Source organism: Ochlerotatus camptorhynchus, unplaced genomic scaffold (assembly GCF_037179485.1).
Source record: "Ochlerotatus camptorhynchus isolate MF236.1 unplaced genomic scaffold, CSIRO-AGI_Acam_v1.1 ptg000022l, whole genome shotgun sequence".
NCBI classification, from domain to species: domain Eukaryota; kingdom Metazoa; phylum Arthropoda; class Insecta; order Diptera; family Culicidae; genus Ochlerotatus; species Ochlerotatus camptorhynchus.
The window spans coordinates 5651096-5666171 of record NW_027040514.1 but is presented as its reverse complement, the minus strand read 5'-3'; the positions used below and the strand labels follow the sequence as shown (position 1 = coordinate 5666171).

The 15076-nt window shown below is 40.2% G+C and overlaps 1 protein-coding gene across 7 annotated transcripts in view; it reads left to right on the top strand.

The window, feature by feature from the left end:
* Cbp53E (Calbindin 53E) overlaps positions 1 to 15076 on the top strand; it is a 302857-nt gene that overhangs the window by 175127 nt on the left and 112654 nt on the right. For all 7 annotated transcript variants that reach the window (XM_065227714.1, XM_065227707.1, XM_065227700.1 and 4 more), the window contains one exon: positions 7726 to 7811. In XM_065227714.1, the coding sequence (XP_065083786.1) occupies positions 7726 to 7811 (86 nt within the window). The remainder of the gene's footprint in view (positions 1 to 7725; positions 7812 to 15076) is intronic.

The window sequence follows — 15076 nt, the reverse complement described above, 5'->3', positions numbered from 1 at the left end:
AACCTTGACAGCCCTACTAAAGATCTCTTTAGACTCCGTAACACCATTCGTAGGCAGTACCAGCGTTCTGGTCTGCCTAACTTGAAGACCAATTGCAATCGATTAACAAAGATCATTCAGATCCATTCTCTCCCGGATTGTGCAAAGCCCATTTCACCACTTGTGCCGTTGAATCAACCCAATGATTCAGTCGTCCATTTGATAACCTCTGAAGAGAATTCTGATGCTATAGATCAACACTTCGTCAGTTCTCATAATCTCGGACTGAACATGGCAACTCCATGCGATACTGCAGTTGCTGAAATTGAGATTACAGCTGACAAACTTTCGACCAAATTCTGAATCTAGAACTCAAACACTTGAGTTCCAGATTCTTCAACCAACTGGCACTGATTTCTAATCAGTGCCTTAGACTTGGCCACTTCCCCTCGTGCTGGATGTCAGCTAAAGTCATCCCCATCCGGAAGCCTGGGGAAGATCCGTCCTAGCCTTCTTTCGTGGTTATCTAAGCTGTTCAAAAGGGCAGTTTACAGTCGGCTTCTAACTTCTGCCCAAGAAAACAACATCTTACTCGAGGAACAGTTTGGTTTTCGAAAAGGTCGATTGACCGTCCACCAACTGACCCGAGTAACAAACCTTCTTAGACGGAACAAGGCTGCTTCTAAAACTTCTGCTATGGCATTGTTAGACGTTGAATAAGCGTTTGACAATGTCGGGCATGATGGCCTGGCGTACAAGTTTCATCGATATGGTCTTCCGATCTTCCTCGTGAAGGTCATACAAAATTATCTATCAGACAGGTCGTTCCGGGTCTATCTGAATGACATCACATCAAATGCCGGTGCAGGTGTGCCCCAAGGAAGTATCCTTGGGCACATCATGTTCAATCTATTCACCTTCGATATTCCGGCTCTCCCTGATGGTGGATCGTTGTCTCTGTTCGCAGACGACACATCCATCGTCTACAAGGGTAGGGCCATCGGAGCTCTGACTACCAAACTCCAGACAGGCTTGTATGTCCTGTCTGAGTATTTCAACAGCTGAAAGATCCGTATCAACGTTTCGAAGACCCAGGTCATATTTTTTCCACAGTCAAAATCCCCCAGACTTATTCCGTCTGAGAATAATAAGATCAACTTAAACGGCACCGTAGTCCAAAGAGGTAGTCTACCTCGAACTGACTCTTGACATTGGGCTGCTTTTCATGGAGCACGTTGACAAAACGAAAACCAAGTGCAACAGCTTGATAAGATCATTGTATCCACTTATGAACAGGAAGTCCTCGCTGTTCCTGAAAAATAAGCTTGATGTGTACAATCAAATCTTCCTTCCCGTAATCGAGTACGGTATGCCAATTTGGGGGAGTTGCAGCAAATGTCATCACCTTAAACTCCAAAGGATCTCGAACAAGATCCTTAGGATGATCCACGAACGTGACATTCTGAGGTCCACCTCCTGGCTGGTCTTCAGTCTCTGGAGGAGCGAAGAACGGTCTTCTTGGTTAGGTTAAGTTATACGGGATTCACGTTCGTGAGCCTCGATGTGAAAATCTATAATAAATATTTCGTGCTCAGGTTAACATCCTTCCATTCCGCCAGCAGAGCAATCATTTGCTGATGGACCGGCTTCGATATCTTCATCCAGATGTCTTCGTAATCAATGCCGTTGTTACAGTTTTCACTTCCACTATTAGAACACACACACTGAAAATTAATAAACAGTAAAAGAAATCACCGAAAATTAGTGCACAGTTTAAAAAAAACCACCGTACCGGTTGTTTCCCACGATGAAAATGAGATGGTTGAGTGTTTGTTGATCTGAAGCTGTCAGAACTATAGATACTATAGATTCCATTCGCCCCGTAACGTGGGTAGATCACCTTTTCGTGGTACGTTACGGGATGTAAGATCTACCACCGATTCCTAGTCCTGACTACTTCAAACTAGGGGGGGAACAGAATTTTTCAGTAATCAAAGGAACACATCTTAGTCCTTGTTACTTTTTATGCCTTGTTGATAGTGACAAGACTCGGCTTGGTCTACCGAGGATGATCTTGAAACAAGGAAAAAAATTAGTTAAGACTAGGGTTCTGATGCATGGTCATTATCGGTGTCATACCTTAATTTTGTTGCTAAGGAATCCAATTTTGACTTACAAAGGGGCCCGTCTTTGGAGGGTGTTTCAACACTCCGAAGGGTATAAATAGCGAGACCTTTCAATTAGAGTCGGATCCTTGCGATAAATGCAAGAGTGGCAACTGTAAAAAAATCGAAAACTTCAACATTTCTCAATAGTGATGGAGTAATATGACATGCACTAAACTATGGACACGGGATATACTACAATAGATCAATTTACTGGTCGCAGTAGTGTTAGGTCCCGAACAGGGGAAAAAAATAGATTCCATAGATAAGCGGAGACACAAAAAGTAGTTTTGGCAACCATGAAAAATAAATGATCTTACTGGCATCCGTGAAAAAAGTTCATGCCATCATAGAGCTCTTCGTTGTGCAGTTTTGTTTTTTTTTTTTTTTTTTTTATTATAGTCACTTTAACACTCTTGGGTCAATCGTGACTTGTCCGGAGGTGAGATTTGAACTCGTGACTTTGGCGTGAGAGGTATGGATGTTAACCACTACACTTAACCGGGGTCGCCCCCAGTGTGCAGTTTTGTTTTGTTTCGTGCGCAAAATTTCAAAATGAAGTGCAAAACAAATCTTTGCAACAATGAACCGAGGAATGGTTTACTTTATCTTTCGTTCTTCCGTTGACCACGAAATAAATCGGAATGTGGAGTGTGGAAAGCGTTTTGTGCTCAAAATATTACAATACTACTCCCTCAAACAACACCATGATGACGTCATGCTCGTTTGGCTACACTAACTGACAGTTCGTTTGGCTACATTATACTTTGCCTCCGCTTATCTATGGAATTTATAGAATATATAGTCAGAACGGATCAGCAGTTTGCTCATTAGCAGTGATGCCGGATTTTTGTGAAACAGTTTGGAAATAATAATTGCAATATTTTTATCATTCCGGTTTTCACTATCCAGTATTTTACGATCGCTTATGGCCGCCACAATCTGGCTGCGTTTCTGGTAGAGAACATAAGATTTGAAGTTTGGGTTGTGTCGTTTGACGTGTAAATGATCAAATTTGAACGTTTATAGGTCAAACGACACAACCCAAACGTCAAATCATATGATCCCTACCAAAAACTCAGCCAGATTGTGGTTAAGTTTGCCCGTATATATTTTTCGAAGTTAAGATAAACAGTTTGTGATAAAATAGAATAAATCTAACTCGTGAATCGATCGACAGAAGTTAATAAATGAACATGCTAATGAAAAACTATAATACATTATATCTGGGAACTAGACTACTAGGAACTAGGGAATTTCCGCGATAAGCCATCGTTTGTTTCCCGATTCCTGGGTAGTTAAAAATTGCTGCGAAATGAATGCACTACTTACTCTGAACCATATGGCGAATTTTTTAACTTTTAGTTAAAATTTGACAGATGGAAAGTTCTCGATTAACCCTGCTATCCAGACAAGAAGTTAAATTTTGACAACTGTGGCTGAGTTCTTCTCGAAAATCGATCGATCACAGGGATTTTCGAACATAGAAAATATCTTTCGAAATGGCACTTTTAACCATGAGTTAAGTTTAACTCGGCAAATGGTTCACAGCCTTAGAAACCTAAGATAACCATGCAGAAAAAAAGAAAAAGAATTGGCAGTATCAAACGTATAACAATCCTTGGAAGAGATCATAATTTCCTCATACCACCACAAAAAATAACGGATTAGTAGGCGCTAGAGAGAGTCTAGTATAAGAGAGGGCCAAACAAACTGTCAAAGCCAGAGCCAATCGACCAGCGCATTGATTGCATTGGCAGTGTTGCTAGAAATCATTTAGGCATAAGTTGCTAAGGTAGATTGTTTTGAATCCACTCCTCTCTTATAAGGACTGTTCATTAATGAAAGTAGACACCTGTTTCTCAAAGGAAAATATTTATTTTCGAACAAATTTATTAGTTTACTTTATATAAATGAAAACCAACATACATAAAGGGCGAACACGAAATTATTGCGACACCGAAAATGTCATGCCAATTTTCTTATAATGTTTAGAATCAAACCAAAATGTTAGGGTAGTTTTATACATATATTTACTTCAAAAATCAAAAGAAAAAAGTTAATCGATGGAGCCTTGAGTGTAAAATTGAGCGCATTTTCGCTTGATGCCCTCCATCAAAGTCTTTACAGTGTCATCCGGTACCAGTTTCTCAGTTTTTTTTCCATTTTCTTAACATGTCCTTCTCGTCTTTGACTGTCTTCTTGCTCTTCCGAAGTTCCCGCTTCATTATTGCCCAGTACTGCTCCACCGGGCGCAGCTCTGGACAGTTTGGCGGATTCATGTCCTTTGGAACAAAATGGACAGAATTGGCCTCATACCACTCCAGGACACTTTTAAAATAGTGGCATGATGCCAAATCTGGCCAAAATAGCGGAGCTTCGTCGTGCTGCTGCAAGAACGGCAAAAGGCGCTTCTCGAGGCACTCAGATTTGTAGATCTCGCCATTTACTGTGCACTTTGTCACGAAAGGCTCACTCCTCAGTCCGCAAGAGCAGATGGCCTACCAAATGAGATATTTGGAGGCGATCTTCGACATTTTCTTCTTCATAAATTTGTCGTCTACATCGAACTTGCTCTTGCCGGTGAAAAACTCCAACCCCGGAATTTGCTTAAAATCGGCTTTTATATACGTTTCGTCGTCCATCACACAGCAGCCATATTTTGTCAGCATCTTCTCGTAGAGCTTCCGTGCCCGAGTTTTAGCCGTCGATTGTTGCCGCTCATCGCGGTTTGGGAAGTTCTGTACCTTGTATGTATGTAGTCCAGCTCTCTTCTTTGCATTCTGGACGTAGCTCTGCGACATGCCGATCTTTTTAGCCAAATCACGGCTTGAGACGTTGGGATTTGCTTTAATCATCCGCTTCACCTTTCCCTCCGTCTTTTTGTTCTCCGGTCCCGGTTTTCTTCCAGCTCCTTTGCCGTGGTCCAACGTCAACCGCTCCTGGAACCGCTTCAACACTCTGGAGACGGTTGAATGGTGAATGTTCAACATTTTTCCCAACTGCCGGTGCGACAGGTCAGGAAATTCCAGGTGTTTGGAAAGAGTTTGTTCTCTCAACTCGCGTTGGTTCACCTCCATTTTCGTTGAATCGAAAAACACGACTTCAAGTTTGACAGCATGTACACAATACACATCAATGAGAAAGTATGCAAAATTTGGTTGATTTTTACCCAATGGTAAAAAAGTTATGCCCTGTTGAATGTGTCGCAATAATTTCGTGTTCGCCCTTTATGACCGATTTCACGTGAGTTTGAATGTTTACTTCTCATTTCTGAAGCACCCTCGGACTTTTCTCTTGATACCGCCCATTAGATTCTGCACAACTTTCTTCTTAACTTTTCGTTGTGCTGCGGACCAAATTTTATTGAGGCAGTCAACAGAGCTTGCTTCTCTTCCATCTTTCTTAAGATGCCGTTTAATGATTGCCCAGTATCTTTCGATAGGACGCAGTTCAGGGCAGTTTGCAGTTTTCTTAAGCATCTCCAGCGTAGCAGAAGCATAGTGAGCAGATGCCAGATCCGGCCTAAAACAATGGAGGATCCGTATGCTTACGGTAGATGGGTGGAAGCCGTTTTTTGATGCATTCTTTTCTGTCATGTTCACCATTGATTGTGCCCGTTGTGAAATACGAAGAACTCTTCAAGCCACATGAGCAAATGGCTTGCCATCCCAAAAACTTTTTTTCCAAATTTTTTCGGTTCGGATGTATCGCACATTATCAGGCACATCTGTCCTCTGCTCAGCTTTGAAAAATTGGGACCCGGTAAGTGTACTGGTATCGAGGGGGACGACTCTATCTACGATGCAGGAAATATTGTGTTTTGCTGTGGCTAACGGCGCGTACGCTGAGATTTATCAAGATTTTGAAGATTTCGTACAAAAGATGATGCGCGATGCAAGTAGATGCGAGAAATGAAAGAAGATTTTTCGAAGATTTATTCGCAAGTGTGAGATTTTTTGAGCATCTAGAATTAAGATTTAGATGTGTCGCCCCCCTCGACTGGTATCCAATTTGACGTACGTCTCGTCGTCTATCAAAATGCGTTACGTTTTAGCCCTAAACCATTGATAAACAGGTGTCCACTTTCTTTAATGAACAGTCCTTACAAGACCTTCTCTAGTAGGCGCTAGAAGGTCTCGTAGTAAACATCTTAATTTTATGTTTAAACAACCATGCTTTCTGATGTTATGCTCCATGTTGAGACATACGAGCCAAGATTAGAAACTGTAAGCCGATCTATGTTGTTATCATTAGGATAGCAGTGACTTGTACGATTTTTTACCACCCAACGCCAAGAAGTCCCATCCCATGTCAGCAGTGTAAGCCCTCCGGAGAACAAGTAACTTGTGTGTTGCGCTTCATAGACACAAATCCGTTGGGTAAAAGCTACAACCGACCCCCGGCCCTGGTCAGCGTCATCCGTCCAGCCCAGCTCTTCGGGAGGATTATGAAAAGCTTTCTATTCAACTCCGAAAGTTACTTCTTCCACGTCGTCTTTTCACACAGAAGGTCAAACCTCTACCAAGTATGTACTTCTCTCAATTTGCTCTACATGCCATTCACAACGTTATGCGTTTTGGGGGGTGGGAGTCATTTCCGTTAGTAACTTTTATTCGCAGCGTATGTATAGCCCATGGTGGTCCACTTGTTTATGGGGGACCTTTTTGTCGGGCTTAACTGCGCTTTCCTTGAGTTGGAAATTTCAGTCTACTTCCTTGGGCACTGTTTGCAATCGTAGCTACTCTTTTTTTTTCTACGTGCACACTGGCTTAACCATCCGGATACTGAGCTGAGTGAGCGAACGAAACTGGAATGTGAATGAGCAGCGCTGCCCGGACGATGCAGTTCGTGCCGTGGAATGTCGGAGAAGAAGTGAATGAAATTCATACGTGATTGCCGTCCACTTGGTGGTGACTGATGACGGTGTCTTTTTGCAGCATGATGTTGAAGTAGGTCCGGAACTCCGGCGAAGAAAACCTCAACGTGGGTGGGTCTGAGAAGTAGGACGCTGTTGCTCCATTCAACGGAACGAGACAATAAGTAGGGAGTATTAGCGAGTTTTGCGATGGGAACGCTCGAACTGGGATCCCGTCATGCTTTGCTAATGGTGATTGCGGGATTGATGTTTACAGCGGTTGTAGGTCATTTGGCATAAATTCGTTTGGTATAATGCTATAATATAATGAAAACTGAACGTCCATAACGTACGGCATTATGCCAAACGACTTTAGGCCAAACGTGGCACAATCCTTACAGCTTCGGAATCGGTGAACGCAGTTGAACTTTTTTATTCTACATCCCTGGTTTAACTCAAACAAATAAAACTAAGCTCATCGGTTTGGAGAACGATGACATCTTAAAGTGCCGCGAGTGACAATATCTAGAACAAACATATCACCATCCTCATCATGCCAAACCAACCCAACCCAAAGCGACGAGTGGTGCCCGATAAGATCTTCGTCCTTCTTGTTCTATATGTTATTACGCTGTTGCAATCGTTTGATATCTAAACCACATTCATTGGAATCACTTTCTTCTTCTTTTCCGATTTTCACACACCCACACGCCCTCCCATCAGGAAATGGATACATCGAAGGCACCGAGCTGGATGGGTTCCTCAAAGAGTTCGTCTCCAGTGCGAACGCGACCGATCTGGGGCCAGAGGTAAGGATTACAACCCTTGGGGGCACACAAAAGAAGATCACGATGCTAACACATCTCTGATGCCGGCAATCATCTTGCTCTTCTTTCGTGCAATGAATTTGCTACTGCTGCTGCTGCTGCTGCCGGGTATGTTTGGCTGATACTGAAAAGACAAACAACCATCAGCATCGGTGGTAGCGCAGCAGGCCAATATGCTCAAATTTCATTCACTTTTATGATGTGGAATTTTATTAATCATTTTCTTTTCTTTTCTTTTTTTTTTCGTCGCAATTTTCCTTCCGTTCGACGTTGGAAATTTCTGTCCTTTCGGTTCTTGTGTTTATTGCAATTCCTGTTTTATCACATACATACACATGTTCCATCATCAAGAGAGCGGTTAGTATGAAATGATATGAGCTAGTAGAGTGGCTATGGTGAATGAATAAAAAAAAACTAACAAGTTTAGATGGTAGCTTGCAGTGACTTACGCTTGAGGGTGTTTGTTGTAGAGTTAATGTGTCTTGTTTGCCATACTTTATGAACGATAGAAAAAGCAGTAGTGGAAATCTGTGTGGGTTGATTTATTGGAATATTTGGACACATTTTTGAATAAATACAATAAACCTATTCGAGAGAAGCTTGCTGTAGGTTCTTACAAGAGATTATTCATCGGTATCTCGATTAAGATTTAAAGAGAAGTCTTCGTGCTGTGATTTATTGTCCAAGATCGTTTACGGCATTTTGAAAAATGATGATGTAGAGTAAAATTGGCGCATTGTTCATAGTCAAAAATTATTGCGTAACTTTTCAAAAGTAACAACAGTTAATCGATGCAAATTATTGCTCTTCTCTCATTGTAAAAAGTTCGAAAAAGTAGTATAAATTTCCGTTCAATATGATGGACATAAATGGAGTGTCACATATGATAAAAGTTTACATTGTAAATCGGGTAAAGTTCTGAGACATTTCATGAAATGTTGCAAAACTTGTATACAATTGCTTACAAGTTGCTCGTTTGTGCGATTAAATTTCAATTAAAATTCAGTATTCGTTGCTTTGCATACGATACAAAAACACCCATCTATATTGACTTTCGTTTATTTACAAAAATGTTAACCAAAAAAATTATTAGTACAGTTTTGGGTATTTGATTGCCGGACATTTGGTTCGGCTACCGGTGCTCATATAAAGTAGTGATTGCGTTTATTACGGCAGCCCCAAGTTTGCACCCTTAGAATTAATGAAACGACCGTAAAAAAGTGAAAATTGTACAGTGTTGCCAACAAATTTATATTTCCGTTAAAGTTTCTCAGAATGAGTATGTTTAGATTTGCATAAGAAACACTTATCAGTAAAAATTAATTTGCATATTTCCTGAGATACAGCATTTCCGGAGTGATTTGAGATTTGGGCGTAATTGTATTTGTCAACAAACAGGGAAATCGCCGATTTCTCGTGAATAAAAGCTCAATCTTATAAACAAACTATACCAACTGATAGAGGAAACATACCTCTACTTCATAGTGTTATTAGTTTTCAAAATAGAGCTTTTATTCACGATAAATCGGTGATTAACGTGTTTGTTTACAAATACAATTACGCCCAAATCTCAAATCACTCCGGATTTTTAAGCAAGTAATGCTAAAAAGCATACGAACATTCGTTTTTGACGTAGACTACATTTCACGGGAAGGTATTGGGGGTAAATCGAAAATCTAAAATTGCGACCGTCACGAAAACGTGTAATTTTTTGAACGCTATAAGCTTTGTCATTTATAGATGAAATTATAATCCGAATACACCAATCGATAGGAAATACCTTTCGTAAGCTGTTGCAATAATTTTTTTTTTCAATTTTTCATAAACAACTGTTTAAAAAATGGACAAATTAAAAGTGATAATTTTATCACTGTTTTCATGAAATAAACGTTCTCCCCAAACCCAGTCCTCATAATCAAGTACAATTTGGTTGAACATCTGAAAAGTTATAAAACAGCGCTGCTTATGTGCCTCAACTCATTTTCGCTTCGGACGGCGGGTAAGCAGTTAGCAGAAGCAGCAGTTAGCAGAAGCAGCAGTTAGCAGAAGCAGCAGTTAGCAGAAGCAGTAGGAAAGCAGTTCCTGTCAAGCAAGCAGAGTTCGAGTTTTGCACCTCGAACTTTGTGCGTCGTTTCCGTCGAGATCATTGGCTGCTGGTAGCGGCATCGTCTCGATGGCGCAAGCGCTCCTTGCTTGAATGATAACTACAAATCTCGATTACTTTTCGGAAGGACATATCAGCTTTTGTAAACAACGCCTTTTATCGTCGGCTTGGCATAACTAATTATCCCCTATCTGATGGTAGTACTAGCATACGTGGGCGAGCTACCAGTTACGCCAAATCGACGATCAAATGCGTTGTTTACAAAATCTGATACGTTCCTACGAAAAAGTAATCGAGAAATACTTCTTGGGCTGCGTACCAATTGCCGAGTTGAATTTAACTCGTGGTTAAACGTGACATTTCGTAAGTTATTTTCAATGTTCGAAAATGCCGGAAATTGATCAGTTTTCAAACAGAACTCAGCCACGGTTACCAAAATTTAACTTCTAGTCGGTCCGAAATAACCACGCTCGTATAGCAGGGTTATTCGATAACTCATCTGTCACTTTTAACCACGAGTTAAATTAAACTTACCCATTGCGACACAGCCTTGGAAGTAAAATTAGGGCCTTCCATAAATTACATATATTTTTGACCAATTAACCCCCCCCCCCCTTCCCCCTCGGAGCGTGTTTTGCAATACACCTAATACATGGCCGGTCCCAACTTCTTAAACCTCTCTCCTCCCTCAACTACTACGTTATTTATGAAAGTTCCCTAATCATTGGGCAACACTGAAAGACAGCAGCACACACCACACAAAAGGGGTTGGACATTTATGCGAAATTTCGGTATTGATAGTCAATATTTCGCGATCAGAATATTTTAGCTTGAAATCCTTCCATTTAATTCTTGGTACATCTTTAATCTATTGATTGAATTAAAAAAATCTTAATATGTTTTTTTTTAAGATTTCGTGCGTTTTGTGAACACACATTTATTATTTTGAATAAGAAAACGGGAACGGGGTGTTTATGTGGTGATAAAAAGGATAAATGTGATAAATTATCAGACGGTACCTCTATTTATGCTTTTGGATTAGCTATGAAAGTCCCTCCTACTTGCAAAATTATGATAAAGAACGGTTTATACAACCCCAGTTTTTGCATAATTCTTCTAGTAGGAGGGACTTGCAATGCTTATCTCTTAGCATAAATAGAGGTACCGTCGAGTTTATTTTCAGTGCTAGGCTCTGAAATTCGACAGTGAGCGTTCAAAAGGGCCTACTTGTAATGTTCGATTCTCTTCATCGATTTTCTGTTTACAGCTAAGCGAAACAATTCAAGCTGAACATTGCATTAGGTCCGAAGTAACACTGACAAGATTCTCTTCGTCGATTTTCTCCTTGAATCTACTCGGCCCAGGTATTTTCAGCACACATATCGATAAAAGATTTTTTTATCTAGCATCTAATACGACAAACACAACAAGAAACGATCCTGTGCTCAAGTTATAAGGCTGTGTTCCATTTGGTGAATTTTTACTTAAATTTGGCAGATGAAAAATTTTCAAATAAACCTGCTATTCCAGAAGACTTATTTCTGACAGACGAGGAATCAATTTGACAGACGCTTTCTCGAAAATCGGCCGATATACAATAGAGGGATTTTCGAACATAATTTATTTTCGAAGTGTCAAATCTAAGTGAAAATTTTCCAAATGGAACACAGCCTTAGTATTTTTTTTTTATTTGTTCAATCGGTAGATAAAAGATGTACCGAGAACTTATTGGAGGGATTCATGGCTAATTGATATCATCTCGATCAACTAATGAAATGTTGCATAACATTGATGCAAAATTGTGCACTCCGTTTTTGTGTGTGCATTTATTTTTAGCGTTTTGAAGTTGAATCGCTGAGGATCAATCTCATTACCACAGACAAACAGACATAACACATTAAATATTTCTCACTGTAAAACATCGTCGCTAAAACATTACCGCCATCTGTTGAGTTCACTGTAGTGGGCACTACACTGAACAGATGGCGGTAGTGAATAAACGTCAAACGCAAGGGAATTGACTATGCGCGCCACAGGTGGCGGTACTACCAACTACGATACTTTTCAATTGTCCGTTAAATGCTTGTTCGATGAACAAGTTGCGAGTGTTATGTCTGTGTAATTACCATAGAAAAATTTCAAGAGTAAAGATATCAGCTCTCACAAAACTTATAACAAAGAAACTGGAACTTCATGTTTGTTGCAGTCCAGTACACAAGGAGTTTCAATTTCATGAGTGATGTCACAACCGTCCAAGATTTGTGTTCTAGAAATCTTGAAGTGATAGGGAATATCAGCCATCATGACGGTCATTGTTGGACGCTTCATTGAATCACCTGAATAAAGCCTTACTCATATCTGATTGTAATTTAGGAACCAAATGAAATAGAATATGTATTCGCATTTTCATGAGGTCCTGAAATTAACCAAGTTTTACTAAGTAGGAAATCAAAAAAAATATGTACATAGGACCGAAATCATAGGTTACTTCTACTGTATTTTAAATCAATATCTAGAGAAAAAAAAATGCACGAGAATTTCACTACACAGCTTAACGTAGTCTACGTCAACCCTGCGGTCGTGTCTTGTACATGTTGGGCACAGCCAACAGACACGAACGAACACGATTTTTCTTGTTGGCTCACTGCCAACGAGATCGACGGACAGACTGATTGTTGGCCACTGCCAACGATGAACACGAACCATGCTTCGTTGGCCCACTGTCAACGACAAGCGATGGAACGGATTGCTGCTCCCGGAACAGAGTGGGCACTAGTTCTGCTGGTGAAGCCACTTACCACACGATATCGGAAGTTCTGAAAAGAACTCCGATGAAATAAACTCTTTTGGAAAAGTGATAATGTGGAAACACGCAGCAGACAACTAGTAGGACCATGTCAGAGCAGGACGCTGACGACCGGAACTTCAAACAGCAAGCAGACGAAACCAATCAACAGCAGGAGCAAGCAAACTGGAAGACGTTTCTTCTTGAAATAATACTGCGAGAAACCTTTTTACTTGTTGTGGTTGCTTTATTCTTCAGGATGCAAGAAAGACTGACAAAGTTTTTGGTGCGTACTCTACTTTTAAACATTTTAATATTTGATCAGCCACTGCTGATTGGCTGTTACTGCGCAACGCAAAAAGGATAGAAAAGTGTACTATTAAATACAATCTTGATTGTGATTGGTTGTTGTCATGTTAGTAGGGAGGCCGTTTTCCCGCGGCTATCTCGGGGTTAGTAAAAAAAAGGATGAGGAGGAAGGAAGGGAGATTTTTTCTGCTGCTGATGCGTTGACGGTCGGTAAACTCAGGACGTTTACAGTGCCAGCGGCGGTGCAGGGTCGTCTCGAAACTTATTCGCTGCCTCAGGCTAAAAATCTCTAAAATAAAGACAAAAAAAAAAAAAAAAAACTTATTCGCTGTTGCGAACAGTACACAACCCCACCAATTTTTTTTTTGATTTTTTTATCGCCCACTCTTCTAAGTAAAATAACTAATTTTGCTCGCCTACTATATCTAATGATTTTTTTTTTCAATTCCGCATCATAATACCTGTTTTTCCGTCACTCAGCTAAGTTTTCCTAACTAAATTAATCGTACACAAAAGTAACTTTTGCTCACGCTTTTGAGTATTGTCTTGCTTCTCGTCTACCAACCGAGACTTTGAAAAATTGTGACATTCATATTTCATATAAACTGCTGGATCAGAAAGTGTTGGTCATACGCATGGACGTCCATATGCAGTTTATCTAGAAACAGCGTTCTGTACTGATAGAAATAATGAAAACTCAAAGCTTGATGTGAAAGCAAACTTGATCAACCGACTTTATAATATCTTAGAGGAATGATTTGAGCTATTGAACAATTCTTCAGAAGTTCAGAATAATTACTTATCTACCAGAAGAGTTCTAAATTACCCAGAGAACATTATGCTGGTATTTGATTAATTGAAGGTCTTTGGTTTATTCACATCTGTGGACTTCAAACATTCTTGTGAGCTTTAGAAAAGTTCAAAACAATTCACTCAAATTTTGTGTTTTTAATTTTTTTTTTTTCAATTCAGCAAACATTAGAAATATTCAATGATTGTCAGAGATGCAAACCTTTGAGAAGCTTGTAGAATTCTTGGAAAAATCGCATGTAAGTGAACTTCTCTGAACGTTATTAATTTTTTCTGAAACTCACGAAATTCTATGAAATTTGAAGGACTTTGCTAAAGTTTGTATTTATTTACTAAATTTCTAAGATCGTCTTTTGAAGTATACAGAAATGATAAAATAATGTATTATTGAATTATAAGAGACGGTGTGGGTGGCATTCACTAGCCCGTGCTCCCACTTGCCCATTCGTAACACTGGTCCTTACGACATAAAAGGCGCGGATGCTAGCCTCTTCATAGTAGCATGCAGAAGTAGCTAAGCTGCGTACTCCTCCATCTAAATAGCACCGCAGCTGAGCAGTAGTAGTAAAATTACTTTGACTATATGTTTAGTATTATTTCTGCGTGAAGTCAACGATTTACATAGTTGAAGATGCTAATTTTAAATAACAGACTAAAGTTGTATGTTTTATACGATAGATGAGGAGATGAACGTATAGAGTTGATAGTTCCGTTAGAATACGGCAGTGTGAAAATTGCATATAGAAAATAGAAAGCGAGCAAGGACAACTTTAGGAAAGTACAAATCGGTTTGATCATCTATCAGGACAGGAGCACATACCGTGGTAGAGGTAACAATAGTTGCAATTTCCAAACCTACGACTGGATGCCTTCCTTCAGATAACAACTTGAGTGCGGTAAAAATCGATAGAACTGTTTCAAACACATCGTCGGTACATGAGCGAGTCTGTGATCTGATGATCTGATGATCTGATGAGTTGACCTCAGACAGGTGTCTCAGAACTTTTCCAGGATGTAACGTGCCAGTGCGGTGTTACTCCCAGCACTGATGAGACCCCCCGTCTCCAAGCCTCAGGGTCGGCACACGCTCGTGATAATTCCGCGAACCAAGAAAACACTCAAAGTTCACTCAAGACAAACTCCCACTTTATTCGCTTTGATGACACTCACTTCACGGACGGTCTCCCACTTCCTTAAATGTCTACTCCTACCTTGTGCTAGCACTACTCTTCTTTTGTC